Source organism: Halichoerus grypus, chromosome 2 (assembly GCF_964656455.1).
Source record: "Halichoerus grypus chromosome 2, mHalGry1.hap1.1, whole genome shotgun sequence".
Lineage (NCBI taxonomy): Eukaryota > Metazoa > Chordata > Mammalia > Carnivora > Phocidae > Halichoerus > Halichoerus grypus.
Genome location: NC_135713.1, coordinates 59,601,592 through 59,613,871, shown reverse-complemented (window position 1 = coordinate 59,613,871; position 12,280 = coordinate 59,601,592). Strand labels below are relative to the sequence as shown.

The 12,280-nt window shown below is 36.0% G+C and overlaps 1 protein-coding gene and 1 non-coding gene across 5 annotated transcripts in view; one reads left to right on the top strand and one right to left on the bottom strand.

Annotated features, from left to right (window-relative positions):
• RANBP17 (RAN binding protein 17) overlaps positions 1 to 12,280 on the bottom strand; it is a 321,688-nt gene that overhangs the window by 80,162 nt on the left and 229,246 nt on the right. For all 4 annotated transcript variants that reach the window (XM_078066864.1, XM_078066861.1, XM_078066863.1 and 1 more), the window contains 2 exons: positions 3,420 to 3,483; positions 3,219 to 3,327 (listed from right to left, as the gene is read on the bottom strand). In XM_078066864.1, coding sequence (XP_077922990.1) covers positions 3,219 to 3,327; positions 3,420 to 3,483 — 173 coding nt within the window. The remainder of the gene's footprint in view (positions 1 to 3,218; positions 3,328 to 3,419; positions 3,484 to 12,280) is intronic.
• On the top strand, positions 7,219 to 7,321 carry LOC118521231 (U6 spliceosomal RNA). Its single transcript, XR_004910058.1, has one exon. It is a non-coding gene; the product is annotated as a U6 spliceosomal RNA (small nuclear RNA).

Genomic DNA, 12,280 nt, shown 5'->3' with positions numbered 1-12,280 from the left:
TAAACACCAATTAATGTGACACCCAATTTCTTTCCCCTTTTCTAATCACTCCAATGTGCAGGTATGGTTCATACACAACATACTCAGTTTAGTTTGTTGGATTCAATTAGAATATGCTTTATATTTCAGTCCAAGAATTACATCTCATGCTTCACAAGCAGGTTGCTCGGGTGTTTCTTCTATTTGATTTTTTACAAAAAGAAAAAAAAATATCAGTGATATAAGAAGTTCTTCTCTAATTTTTCTTTGAGAAGAATTCTCATTACCTAATATTTTTACTTCTTTCATTTAATACATGGATCTGTGCTTCTTTTGACAACAGCACCATCTCTTTTTTCTTTGTTTCCATGACAGTGAATACACAATAGAAAACTATAAAGCCACACATACAGGAACTCTGGCAGCTACGTTCCAGTCAACCTAGTTTGTGAGACAAGGCTTCAAATAATAAAACTGTGTTCAGCAACACTCAACAAATGATCATCTATAAAGTAATAACACTTTGAACAGAGAGCAACAAGCGATTAATTGAGCACAAGAGTGGCCACGTGTAGCTGATGACTTGTGAAAGTAGTCGGCCACTTGATTTGTTTTGTCTTGGAGAGGTCAATGATCAAAGCTACTCCCAGAAAGAACCTGGAAGGAATTGCTGATTCCAGGAACCATGATGATGGCATCTTGGTTGCAACACACTTATGTGTCATTCATTCACTAAATATTTACTGAGCACCTACAATGTAGCAATATGGAGATCGGTGCTAGAAAACATAAAAAAGGCAAAGTCCATGTCCTGAAGGAGCTCAATGTATTTTGGGGAAGAAGAGCAACTATGGTTCTTAACAAGAAATAGAAGCTCTGCTAATATAGACCACAAATTGTCCCTTGATGCTTATAATATACATTTAATTATTTCAAAAAGTGAAAACCACTAATAAATAAAGACTTTCTTTTCAAACAATGTTAAAGTTCCATGACTGTAGTTGCCATTGTTTTTAACTTTATCTATACCCAGATTCAATTTCCTTGTACTGAGCACCTACCACGTACCAGGCACTTCCACATAGTCAGTTTCTATTCCTCCCAAGCTATCTAAAACGTGTTTGCAACATAGTGGATACTTACCATTTTGAAAAAACCGTGAACTAAAAAAATTTACACTATATATTGTTATGGGTTAAGTAATTCAAAGGAATCTAACCCTGAGAAACCTAGTAAAATCCTTTTTCAGTTATTCAAATTTATATATTTTACTTGGGCTTCTCATACCTCATAGTTTACACTAAGCGATACTAAATAAAAGGAGTCTTCAAAGTGGCAGCGTGCAATGCAGGGTCTCTCTGGGCACCGTCGTGACTCTCAGCTATCATCACAATGGTAAGTGTGGGCGTGCTGTCAGTACTGGTAGTGCTGTCCTGTTGTTTAAGCCACCATGGATTTATGGACGGTTCTTTTGTCTATGATGACTGTATGAGAAAGGATCTTGACCCACTCCATTTCCAGGTCCTGAAAATGCGTGTGACATGAACCTATTTCTAGGAAATCTGCTCCATTTAGTTCTCTTTAACTTTGGTCTCCCCACTTCTTTCACTGTCTGACAGGGTCATGTAAGGAGCATTTTTAAGGCTTTAGGAAATAAATTCAGTCTAGACAAAGGTCTAGACAACTCTTCTTTAATGCTTGGACAACGGGGAGGAAAGCAAGAGGGCAAGCTCCTTGAGGGCAGGGGCCTGGATGCCTGGCTGGTTTCTGTCCTGCCCTCAGAGCTCCCAGCACTGTTCTCTCAGTGATTACTGAGGACAGTGACAAAGAGTCAGGCCGCTCCTCTTCTCTCACTGCAGCAGCCAAGAGGTAATACAGACCAGGGTGCAGTATGCAAAGCTGTCACTCAGATCTCCCACTTGCCTAAGGTAGCAGATGATTGGGTTTTGCATGCCTGGTTTACACTCTTCAAATATTTATAGACAGTTCTCTTTGCCTCAAGCCCTAGTTGTCACTTAGCCAAGTTATACATACATGGTTCTTTTAATCTTTCTTTAGAAATCAATCCCACAAACTCCTTAATCATTCTAGATGCATTTCTCTCAACTTTTGGCTGTTTGTCTCTCTGGTAATTTATTCTGTTGAAATGCATGAAAATAATACAGATGTGGAACAGAGGGTGGTTTAGTCACCTTTCTATTACAAGGAGCAATGTCTTTTATGTGCAAAAGAAAATTAACCTTTTTCCTTTTGTATGATCATGTTTTTAAAAAATTCATATTTAAGTTGATGGATCAATCAATACATTGCAAGAGAAAGGATGAAAAAAGTATCATCAGTATTATATTCTCTAAGGATGATATCGTCATTGATTGAACTCTTTCTTGTGTCTATAAACTGATTAATTTAACCTGCAGTATTCAAACATGGGGGGAAAATGGGAACCCAGCATAATATGGTCACCACAAAGAGGCTTAAGTGCCCATCCTCAGGTACTGTCTACCTGTGGATATGTCTAGCTAACTTCAGCTTTTCAATGGAAAAATTTTTAAAGAAGTTATATTTTTTCCCATTATAAAAGTACCCCCTTAAGAAAATTTCAAATAATCAAAAATGAGAAAAAGTCACTACCACAAAACAACATTTAACATTTTTAAAGAATTTCATTTAAGTCTTTTTTGGATGCATTCCTCACCCACACCCCAGGCATGCTCATATCATTTGCACAGTTTAACAGCTAGCTTTTTCACTTAATATTATAAAATGTTATGTATTGCACTGTCTTCAAATCCTGATTTTAATGACGACAGACTACTCCATCAAGTAAGTAGATGTGCTTTAACTTTACAATTCCCTATTGCTGGATATTTACATCATTTCCAGTTTCTCTCTAGATTAAATGTCATTACAAAGAAAATCTTTATGTGTAAAGCTTTTCTCTATTTAAGACTACTCCTAGATTCATAGCAGTAAAATTAATGGATCAAAGGAGACCCAGAAAACAAATCCTGAGGTAAAGAATTAATGCAGGTTCTATTCGAAGTGAAAAATACCACTTTAAGTACAAAGATTTGTCTTTTGGCTCTGATGCCCAAATCATAGGGAGTTGCAGAAAACTGTCAAAGATGGCAAATTCTAGTAACTTAAATATGGTACTCACTAGTAGTCTGCTCCTTTAACTGCTCAAGTATATTGCTGAACCCTTATTAATCAAGTTAAGAATCAATTCTTCACCTTACCTAGATCTACCATCAGAAGGCGAGTGAGGGCGGTGTAGAAAGTGGTTCGGCACCTGAAGTCATTGAGACTGTAACTGTCACTGATTCCAAGGAAGGGAAAGTGTTCACTCTAATGAAAGCAGAAGAGCATCCAAAGTTACTAACGCTTTACCTAAACTATCCAGAAAATTCTAGTCATGAATGAAAAGAAGTAAGACTTACTGTGTGGTTTTTTAGCATGAATTTCACGGCATCTATCTTCACAAGTTTTTTTAAAAGGATATAGGTAAAAGAAGTTAAGGAATCTGGAGAAATATAATTGTCTTATCAATAGATAATAAATCACAAAATAATCCTGAACTATAATGGCATCAATTTCTATTTATGAAGAATCGATATTATTTCTAAAGAGTATTCCTACAGAAGTGTCTTTCATTCTGTTAAGAATGATAATCCATTATTAACCAGTGCAATTACTTTTCCTATCTTATACATATTCTAGTTATGGAGGAAAAATGACTTTTATAATTAAGACAAAAACTTCTTTACTATTAAAGCCTTGACAGTAGAAAATTAAAACTGACCCTTTTTACATTTTGGATATAACTCGAGAACTTCTTTTCACTTAATATTATTTCATAAAAAATAATTATAAAAGACTCATAATAGAGTATCCAGAAAGAGAAAATTATTCAATTCTAAGAAACAATGAGCCAGTTAGTAGAAATCTAAGGAAATTCTGCTTTAGATGAAGAAGATCAGAACACAGAAAGACGTAGCCGATTGCATGTCATCAAGTGTTGAAGGACAGGTTTAAATGACCTAATATTTCTCAAGTACCTACTAGGTTTAAGACATTTCATATTTGTTCATTCACCTAATCTTCACAATTACCCTGTTAAATATTATTTTTTTCTAATCCATAGATTAAAAAACCGAAGTTCAGAGAAATTAAGTTACTTACCCAAGATTACACAGCTATGGACTGACAGTGTTGAGATTTGAACTGAGGTTTGACTACAGAGGCCATGTTCTTTGTAGTGTACCACATTACCACCTGAACAGTTCAATTCAGAATGAGAATAAAGTTGAGAAATCATAAACATTAGCACAAGACCTAAATAATTTCTCGTTAACGCTGCCATCAAAGAAGGGCTGATGTGTTGCTAAGAACATCTATTGAGTATACAAACACCCTCTTCTCTTACTTAGTCATTCAGGTGTCGGTGTAAAAGAGCAGGAAAAAACATTGAACACGAGTCAGAAAAGCTGGGCTTTTGGCTTGACTACACCATTCAGTCAGCTGGATGAGTCTGAGTACCATACTCAGCTACTCTGGGCCTTAGTTTCCCTCTCCAACAAATGAGGGTGATACCCAAGCTATCTTACAGGATTGTTGTGAGGATCAGATGAGGCAAATGTCTTTGCCAACTATAAGTCAGGGAGGAAGACACAAAGATGCAGAGAATTAACATGTACAGAATGTTTGCTACTTGCAGGGTTAATTCTCACAAGCCCACGGGATAGGCAGTATCACTTCTGTTTTTCTGATGAGGAAACAAATTCAAAAAACTTCAATAAAACTTTCCAAAAGACAAGCAGTATAATTCAGATTCAAGTCCCTCTGACTCTAAAGCAACAATTCCAGTTGCATGTTAAGCATGTGTATTTGGCTCACCCCCATATTAAGGCTGTAAGCTTTCTAAGGGCAGGGGCCACACCTATGCATTTTCCTCAGTGCACTGCTCTCAGTGGGTGCTCAATGCACTGTGTTTTTCTGGCAGGCTGAAGGGGAACAAGATCAGGGCTGGTAGGCGGGAGGTCTTTCCCTGTGTACAAAGATGAGATTTGATGATTTTTTTCCCCAATATAAATCACTGAGCAGAAGAACTGCCACTCAATCTTCACTCATTTAAACAGGGGTGGGGATCAATAAACTAAGAAATATCTTAAGTAATTACCAAATACAATTCTCTCGGAATTGCAAAGTTAAAAGTGACAGGGTCTATGGGTAATAAGAATGCTGCCATTAATAGGAGTCTTCCTGTCAGTGCTACTAATAAACAGCAAGTCATGTTTTGACAATAGAATATTTATGGTAGCAATAAACAGAACATTCATAGGAAGAATCTCATCTGCCAAAGACACATTTTCTGTAGAACTGCATCTGTGCACTTTGTATCAAGGCCAGCCTCACTGCCTTTTAATTACATTCTAAAGCAAAAAAAGAAAAAAAAAAAAAAAGATTAAGAATAAATTTTTACTTTTTTCAATAAAGAAAAAAATAAGAATTCATCTGATTATTTATATTCCCTTATAGGAATTCAACTCAAAGCTATCACGGCCCTTAAGAGAGTTTGTAATTTTTTTTTAAAAAGGCAAATGGATACATCATCTTTATGATCTTTTTACTTTCATCTTGTTCTTCTCTAAGAGCCTCGGATTCTCAGAAGACGCACCATTTCCGTTGGGTGGCAGCATTTTAGCTGCATGGCAGGACTAGGTTAGATTTCAGAGGCTTGTCTGGAGCAGCTCCTCACAGTGAGCATGGTAATGGTGGCTAACGTAACAGCACCAGTAGCAGGAGCCTAGAGTAGTGAGTAAGAGAATTTAGTAAAGGTCACTCTTGGAACACGTAAATGGTAGGGCTAAGATTCAAATCCACATCTGTCTGACTCTACACTATAAGCTCTTTTCACTAGGGTACATCATATCCATTTGATTTTGAAGAGGCCAGTGATTTTACAGAGATCACTAGTTTTTTTGAAACATTAAGAGAAACTGGAACTGGGTCCCAGAAAAGACACGGAAACTGTTCTTTTAGGCTCATTAATGAGCCTTCACCACACCCAGGACAGAGCAAACTCCATAGCCTGGCTGATGTTAACGCACTGAACAAAATTCCGAGGAAATTCCTGTTTGTATCCATGTGATTATGAAAACACCAAGGAAGGTGAACACGGTCTTATTGATAGCTAACATGACAAATGAAGAAAGGAAAGAAAAAGTCAAGACAAATGGTGTATCTTACAGATGGAAAATTTTGAAAATTTTGAAAATTTGTACCTTTGAAGGGGAAAACCAAATTGAGAATGAACTGGTTTCTTCAGTTACAGGAGTACTACACACTTTAGTAGCTGATGGGCATATAGCAGGACCAAGAATGACTTCAATTCATGGTATCTAGCCTTTACTGAGTATCTACAAATTTCATCAAACCTAAAATGCCACTGGTTATAATAGACATCATTATTGTATGTGCTAAGAAAGGTGTTTTAAAATACCATCAATTGTGGTATTTATGTATATCTTATTTACAGAAGTGTTAAAATGTGAAGCAATTTCTGTTTTAGAATCAAAAGGAGTGGTATATTAGGCATATGATATCCACTAAGCACCAGACGTAGATGATACAGTGATCTAGGCAATTATTTAAAAACCATACATGTTTAAAAATAGTTTTTGCAGACAGAATTAGATCCTGATGATAGAAGAAAGTTCATAGATAAGAAAATGATGTGTTGGAAATTACTATAGGCGGATGATACGTACAAAGTACAATGACTGAAATCTTAGTGTCATTATTTCAAAATTGAGATTACGTTTATAAACCCCACTAACCTAAAAACATCCAAATACACCTAACCAAAATGAAGCATCCTAAGGAATACTAATAATTACTTATAAGGAATACGAGTTAAGGCTTTGTCAATTAACAAAAGGGGTAACATTAATTCAAATGCCCACTATGTGAAATTTTGAAACAAGAGAAGAGGAAAAAAAAAAAAAGACTCCTAATCTCTAATAACTTACAAAGTAATAGAAAGGACTAGCCAATACTAAGCTATATGATAGTCATCCTCAGATATATAGATAAGACTAGGTGTTCAGGAACATTAAGAAAAATAAAGATGAGAGGAAGGAAAATGAAAGGAATTAATATTCCGTGAGCACCTCCTATGTGATGGGGTCAGCAGTACCAGGCGCCTTATTTTATGAGATAAACAGATGTATTGTTACAGTGCTGTGGCTTCGGCAGCACATATACGAAACCTGGAATGACACAGAGAAGGTTAGCGTGGCTGCTGGGCAAAGATGTATTGTTACATATTTATTATTTTATTTAATCCTTACAAAATCCCAAGAGACAGATAATATTCCCTTTCTACAGATGAAGTAACTGAGCCTCCGAGAAACTAAATGATTTGTTTATGTTCTTTCAGTTCATACCATGACAAAGGATCATAACTGCGTTAGTACGGCTTCACTAAGTCTTTAGCAAGACCTGAAAATTTAAAAGAGACCTAATTGAGTTGCAATGGGTCAAATGAAAAGAATAGCATATGTGGTGATTCAGTGAAAGACAATGAAGGGTGTCAAGGGGAAGGTAAAATAAATTTCCCTGGCCTGGGCATAAAGTACAAATTGTGGTTGAGTGGTGGATCAGGAAATTAGTTATGAGAACTCAATAAGTCAAGTACTGTTACAGGACTCAAGTTCTAATCAATAATTTTACTTTGACCTGAGAAGCAAGTGGAAGCGATTCTGGGCTTTTGGGAAGAGAAATGATCAGATCACAATAATACCCGAGGAAGGTAATCTTGTGAAGCAAGAATCTAAAGAACTGGGTGAAGGTTTGAATAAGTGGGTAGAGAGGATTCTCACACTTGATTCTAGTCTAAAAACAAATGGAGCAGATAAATTATGGGATGACTTTTCCATGGATAATAGAGACAGAAAACAAAGAAATAAATCAACATTTCTTTTGATGAGAAATGTTAATAGAAGTACGCCTGAGGGATATATGCTGAAACTAGTTTTATTTAACATTCTCAAAACCATCTGGAGATGGTGGTATTCACTGAAATAAAGCAATACATTTTAATTCTGTTTCACAAAAGCAGAATTAGTACTGGTTATTACTAAGTATTTCCTGTAACAGACATACCCAGTTGTACTTCCATCCTTCACCCTTATTTCATCCTACACCTTGGTTTCATCTCCCACCCCCTACTCTTTCCTGACCCCCACCTAATTCAGGATTTACACCCCAGTGGTGGGAAGATCAGTGAGAGGGTAAGGAGGTCTGGCTTGCACATTACTTGTATACTTAATGGTTTCTATATAAGCTACATCTAAGTGACCCTAAAAAGAGCTCCCTCAAAACTACCATATCAAAATATCACATACCCACATTATTTTTAATGCACAGACTTTCAGACAATTAGCATATAATTTATTTGAGTTAAATTTTAAAAAGAAAAAGAAACTATGTTACTAAAACAACAGACTTTGAGCTCTTAGGAAAAATATGTGAAAGGTGGTCTGGAATTAGGATCAATCCTGTTAGAATTTAGAATCTGTGAGGGCAGAGTCTGTGTCTCATTTGTCTTTTTGCTCTGTACTTAGAAAATGCTTAATTAATATTTGCTGACTTGAAAGAGGCCAGTAATATAAAGTAAATTATTAGGATGAATATGGAATTAAATTATTTTACTCTTAGTGTTAAATCTAAAAGGATGCAGTTCTGGGTATTGCACTAACACAACAACAAAAAACAAGCATGAAAAGACAAATGAAACTGGAAGAGGTTTGGGGTTGAAAAAAGAAAAGCATCACGGTGACCAAGCAGCCTGAATAGGAAGCAGACTCTTTGGCTTATAAAAATGAGAACAATTGAGAGAAGCTACTGACGGATAAACAGATTTATGATGCATGTGGGTAGGAATTATATTCACCAAATCCTGGTGTACAGGAACTAAGGAGATAGTCTCAAAGTCTTAGAGGGCTAGTGTGAAGCCAAATGGAGGGAACTATTTCTTTAACAAAGAACTTGAGCCAGCTTCATAGATGTCCATGCTATGCACTTGCACAGGGTCCTTCTATGCTTAGAAGGGCCTGTGCTTGCTTCAATGCTGTGTTGTTGAGGTCTTGAATTTTTTTTTTAAGATTTTATTTATTTATTTGAGAAAGAGAGTTTGAGAGAACATGAGTGGGGTGAGGGGCAGAGGGAGAAGCAGACTCCCTGTGGAGCACGGAGCCCGACGCGGGACTCAATCCCAGGACCCTGGGATCATGACCTGAGCTGAAGGTAGACGCTTAACAGACTGAGCCACCTAGGTGCCTTTGAATTTTTTTTTTAAAGATTTTATTTTTAAATAATCTCTACACCCAACAAAGGGCTCGAACTTACAACCCTGAGATCAAGAGTCACATGCTCCACTGACTGAGCCAGCCAGGTGCCCTGATATTCTTGATAACTTATGAACAAGGCACCCCACATTTTCATTTTGTAGGTGGCCCTGCGAATTATATAGGTGGTCTTGCAATAACATGGAGAAGTTATTCATCCTAAGAACTGTAGTTAACAGTCGCAACAGGGTAAAATGAGTTTGGATAAATTCACGAATTAGTGTAGAATCTGGTTTGGGGTCTGTTTTTAAAAAGCTAAAGATATTCTGGGTTTTCTTGAAGATGATGTAGTAAGGGCAACTACCAACAGAGGGCCTAACAGAAAATGAAATTTCCTTTCTCATTATTATCTACCTGAAACCCAAAGTGAGACATGTTGTTGCTGTAAATTTGAGTAAACAATGAATTTAAGTAGAAATACTGATCAATTACTTTTCAAGGGAAAAAAACCCTTGAAATAATGATTAATAAACAAACAGAATTTTTGATGAAATGTAACACTTTCCTCCCTCTTTCTCAACACTTAAGTTTATTTGGTTGCTTTGTACGACCCTTCTCTCCCCAGTTTCCCCAGCAGCTTCCCTGTTCCATCACTTAAACAATACCACCCCTTTCCCAGTTAGACAGAACTAGACAGAAACCCCTTTCCCAGTTAGACAAAAACTGGAAAGTATTTGAAAGAGGGAAAAGGATCCACAAGTATTAAACCTGGATGTGGAGGGCTGCCCAGGACAGAGCCATTTCAACTCTGTACATGTTAGATAAAGTTATTTAGAATCTGGAATTCTTGAAATTTAGTCTTGGAAATTTGAAGAGTTTATTAAAAAGTTACTCAGATGTATCTGCTAAATGTATTATATATGCCCCATGTAATGAATCTGATGGGAAAACAAATTTTCCCTCAAAAAGGCCACTGGATTTTAAAATTACAGTAGTCTTACCAACTTGGAAAGCTTCAAACCTTGGGGTAAAATGCAACAGGCTCTCCAGTTAAAATCTGGGGACTTGGGGCGCCTGGGTGGCTCAGTCGTTAAGCATCTGCCTTCGGCTCAGGTCATGATCCCGGGGTCCTGGGATCGAGCCCCACATTGGGCTCCCTGCTCATCGGGAAGCCTGCTTCTCCCTCTCCCACTCCCCCTTCTTGTGTTCCCTCTCTCACTGTGTCTCTGTCAAATAAATAAATAAAATCTTTAAAAAAAAAATAAAACAAAATCTGGGGACTTAATGTAATGGCCTCGTCACACACATTATGATTTAGAGGAACTACACTATCTCCAAAAATGTCAAGTCTGCATTTCCCTAGTGAAGACAAAGTCCTATAGAGAGGTACCTGATTTTCTTATTTGGGATATCCAGTCCTATTTTCCAATTATCTTAAAAAGCACAGTTTGGCCCCTAAGCCACCAGCATCACCAGAAACTTGCTGAAAATGCAAATTCTCAGGCCTCAGTCTTACACCTCCTAAAACATCAGCTCTGGGGGTGAGGTCCAGCAATCTGTATTCTAACAAGCCCTCTAATGATTCTGATCATCACTAGAGTTTGAGACTATTATCTTAAGGCAAGTAAACACGAGACTTTTCAGCACTTCCTAAAAATGAGGATCTTTTGTGATTTCAATTTCCAAACAAGTGGTCAGATACAAGAACACCAAAGTTCACAGACTGGCTTTGAGAACCATAAACAAACACTGAGTAGGATTCACTCTGAAGAAGATAAAAACAGAAAAAATGAAAAGTATCTGAAGACATGCATTAGAAAGTAATCAGGAACATTTAAAAACTTTGTAGTAAGACGCTTTTCAGTTATTCCTTACTAATATTTTAAATACAAATATTTTGAATATTAATATATAAACAGATTTCCATTAATAGAGGCCAGTTGGTGATGATTTTTATCTTGCATAACTGTTTCTACTGCTGAAGAGTGCCATCTTATTTTTAACACAGATATAATGTATTGCTTTAAAATCAGGATTTAAAAACACATTATAAAAAGGAAATCGATTGGAAACAACAAAACATGCATTAGGTAACCAGCAACTGCACTGAAATAGACATACTACTCACATATTCCATTATGTAAATGAATTCAAAGATATTTCATGACTGATCAGCTAGAAGGGACATAATGATTTATAATTCAAATAACTGAGCACTGAAATCAAATTGAACTAATATATATTTCTAAATATGGAAACCTGAAATAATTGTTAAAAAATATAAATCAATGTACCCAAGTTGAAATCATTCGTATCCCTTGGTTTAAATGTTATAGCTTTTAAGTTTTATCTAGTAAGTTTTCTGAAAATATGATTTTTTATTAACGTCAAAAAGAAGTGTTCAAAAGCAATAAACAGCTTATGAAACAAACGGTTATAATTTTAGGATTAAAGAATATATAAGAGATATAAGGTGATAGGAAAAGGATCTTACTTAAATAGAGGATAGAAATAAATTAGGCATTATGCAAATTATTCCAAAAAGAATACAAATTGAATTAATTTTATATTAGATTTCAATTCCAACCTAAAAAATAGGGTAAATCTAAACAATAGATACGTGCTATAAAATAACACCGGCTTCTTTCCAGATAATATGCTCTCAAAGTAATTCACTGTGAAAAGGCCAGAGTTTGCAAGACTAGGAAGTACTTATAAACCACTTCATATGTTAGAAATAAAGAGTATTTCAGCATTATTATTAAAAAAAAATACAGGTTGAGTTTTTTTTTAATAGGAAAAAATACATATCTTAAAAAGCCAAAATGACCACTGGAATTGGGTTGTACATCACTTTCCAGTAAAAAGGAAAAACAGCCTGGACAGGTGTAATTTATCATTTTTCTGATTTAATATCAAAGAAATATATTAAAATAATAAAAAGAATCCTG